At 37.2% G+C, this 2,857-nt stretch overlaps 1 protein-coding gene across 7 annotated transcripts in view; it reads left to right on the top strand.

Moving 5' to 3' along the window:
* LOC108748330 (muscle calcium channel subunit alpha-1) overlaps window positions 1-2,857 on the top strand; it is a 70,402-nt gene that overhangs the window by 49,466 nt on the left and 18,079 nt on the right. Inside the window, exon 24 of one of the 7 annotated variants that reach the window (XM_018486399.1) lies at window positions 1,404-1,511. The exons of the other annotated variants lie outside the window; for them this stretch is intronic. Within the exon in view, the coding sequence (XP_018341901.1) occupies window positions 1,404-1,511 (108 nt within the window). The remainder of the gene's footprint in view (window positions 1-1,403; window positions 1,512-2,857) is intronic. 7 annotated transcript variants of the gene reach the window in all.

Below are 2,857 nucleotides of genomic sequence, written 5' to 3'. Positions count from 1 at the left end.
CTCTCTCTCTACACATATATATATATATATATATTATATATCGCTCGTAGTTTCATGTGTATCGATCGCCCTACCATTACATATTCCCTTACACGTACACACATGTACATACACAGTATGCGACGCAATATTGGGTGTCACAGAAGTAGCTAAGCGAGCTAGCGAGTTAATTCGCAAGTGCCTGGTTTCAATTCTCGTTCTCGACAGGGTACGAAAAGGTGAAAATATGTCGTCCCTAAAGGCTGCGAGCACAATATAGCAATTGTGCAGACGTGAGAAAAGGCAATAAACGTTACAGTGTTAATGCCCGACGCATACTAGCTGAGTCTGAGGTGAAATTTTTACGATAGCTTCGCAGAGAATCGTGGTTTCTGCCAATATTGCGATGCGATTTTTGTCGTAAGAATAGAATTCGAGTGAGCTCGTTTCCGAAAATTACAAGTAGCATTTTCCTACATCTAACTTCAATTGAAGTTGTGGCAAAATAAAATTTCATATTGTAAGATATATTTTTATAACAGATGAGAGAATTTATATAGTTATTTATATATAGCGTTATTAATCAATAAAATATAAATATATTATTGCATAATATTAGCGTTATTGGATTTACTTCCTCGTAGAATTTCTCAGATCGCTTTCAATTTTAATTTTCAATTTTCAAAGTATATATTTGAAACGATAACGTTTACTAGCGGCAACTCTCATCGAGAAGCGGTAATATCTCACACGATCCACGAATGTAATCGAGTACGCTCCTGATCACGCGTGTAAAATCAATTTTCGAGGAAGCACTGAGGTTTTCCCGCCCAACAGTCCCATAGGTGCATTGCCGAGAAAAAACATCGAGCACTGATGGGTTGGATGGCGAGGGCTTAGTTAACGCGATGAGAACAAAAGTTAAAAAAAGAACCTAGAAGAAGTTAAAAGAAGATAAAAGAGAGAAATCGAAGATCTCCGAGAAGAGAGAACCCCGAGGAATCGAGAGGAAACAGAGAGAAGCTGCGCAATTTTCGAAGTGATCGATCAGTTGTAAATCGTCGCGCGTTATAAGAAATTCGTAATAATAAAAGCAGGCACCACACACACGAGAGAGGATTAATCGAGCTAACGAGGCTAAACGCTACGAGCAATTAAGGGCGCGAACAATTAAAGAGAATACAATATATATATAAACGAAAAAAAAAAAATTCAAATCGTGGCGAGAACTTCCACCACCCAAATGGCCTCACTGATCCCTATCCGCCCCCTGCCATCAGCCCCTTAGAGTGATGATACCCGGCTACCCCAAATTAATGCTACTCTATTTTTTTTGTTTTCTCTTACTCTCTCACCACCCCACGTGTTCCCCGCTGTGCTCGCTCGCCCTGCTCGTCCGCAACCGAAAACGCTACGTGAAAAAGTACGTAGTGAAGTGTGTGATTGTCGCCATTAAAACGATCGGCAACATTATGTTGGTCACCTATCTCCTACAGTTCATGTTCGCTGTTATCGGGGTACAGCTGTTTAAGGTAAAGAGATCCAGCCATCCACTTAGAAAGCTTACTAAGCGAACGAGATTGCGTTACCACTTTCTCTCTGTCTCTCTATCTTTCTCTCTACCTTCCCTTATTATCCTATTTTCTTTCTGTCCTCCCACTCCTTACACTTACGTTCACTTCCGTCGCCCACGGCGACGGTAGTAAATTTCCGGCAGAGTATACGTATCTCGAACGACCGAATTTTGCTAAGCAAAATACGGAGAGTGACAGAAAATAATCGTGCAACGGATATATAATCGAGTAACGGATATCGCAAAACTAATTAAAATTATATAAGATAATATTCTTACTTTCAAAAAAATTTTTTTTATAATATTGGATTATATTTAATCATTTTTAAAATAAATTTATCTGGAATGCTGTTAATTTTAATGTTGTATAATAAATTATATTAATGTAAAATCAGATTTATTATACGATTATTATTTTGTTTGATAAAATGAAAACAAAGAAAGCGTTAAATAAGAATTATAATATAACTAAAAATAATAATAGAAAATTAATTCTATCTGTCTACTCTGTATTTTTGTAATATTATGATTCCCAGCATCTTTCTTAATTTTTCTTTGGAATAGACTTAAACAAAAACGCTATTTTATAACATGACTTTTTTCTATCTTGATATTTTGAAGAGATTAAATTAGTCATAAAGTTTGTCTAAGTCTGTTCCAAGAATTTACCTTTCCCACTTTATTTCTAACTTTATCCTAAATTGTATAATACAAGGGAACATATCAGCAGCAAGGCACAACATTTTACAGCATCAAAACGACTTCAAACGTCACAAAGCTTCTAACGTAATAACATGATGAATAATAGGGAGTTTTTGCAATAACGTGGATCCAGATATGATGAATGCTAAAGTCACGTTATCCTTTTCTTAATTAGTTGTTAAAAAGAAGATAACCTGACCTTAGCGTTTACCGTAGATAAGCGGTATTGCAAAAACTCTAATATTCCACAGACAGTTTCGATAAGGAAAACTTCCCTCCAGAAAAGTTCCTTTTGTTGCAAAACTATCTCTGCTCGATCCGTCAGCAGATTATTATCTAATTATCTGCACGGCGTATCGATCATCGAGCCGTCAATCATTAATTATCATGATTTTGCGTTCGATCCTGACAGCCGGAAGGACATGGAAACGATGACGGATTACCTCACGGATGTACATATGCACGTGTGTCTCATTGCTGCTGATCTCTCTCTCCCTCTCTCTCTCTCTCTCTCTCTCTCTCTCTCTCTCTCTCTGTCTGTCTGTCTCCACTTTTACGACAATACCCTCGAGCACGGTAACGCTGTTATTAACAATATAACGC

The sequence above is a fragment of the Trachymyrmex septentrionalis genome, unplaced genomic scaffold, assembly GCF_001594115.1.
Source record: "Trachymyrmex septentrionalis isolate Tsep2-gDNA-1 unplaced genomic scaffold, Tsep1.0 scaffold22, whole genome shotgun sequence".
NCBI classification, from domain to species: Eukaryota; Metazoa; Arthropoda; class Insecta; order Hymenoptera; family Formicidae; genus Trachymyrmex; species Trachymyrmex septentrionalis.
This window is presented reverse-complemented; position numbering and strand designations above follow the sequence as displayed.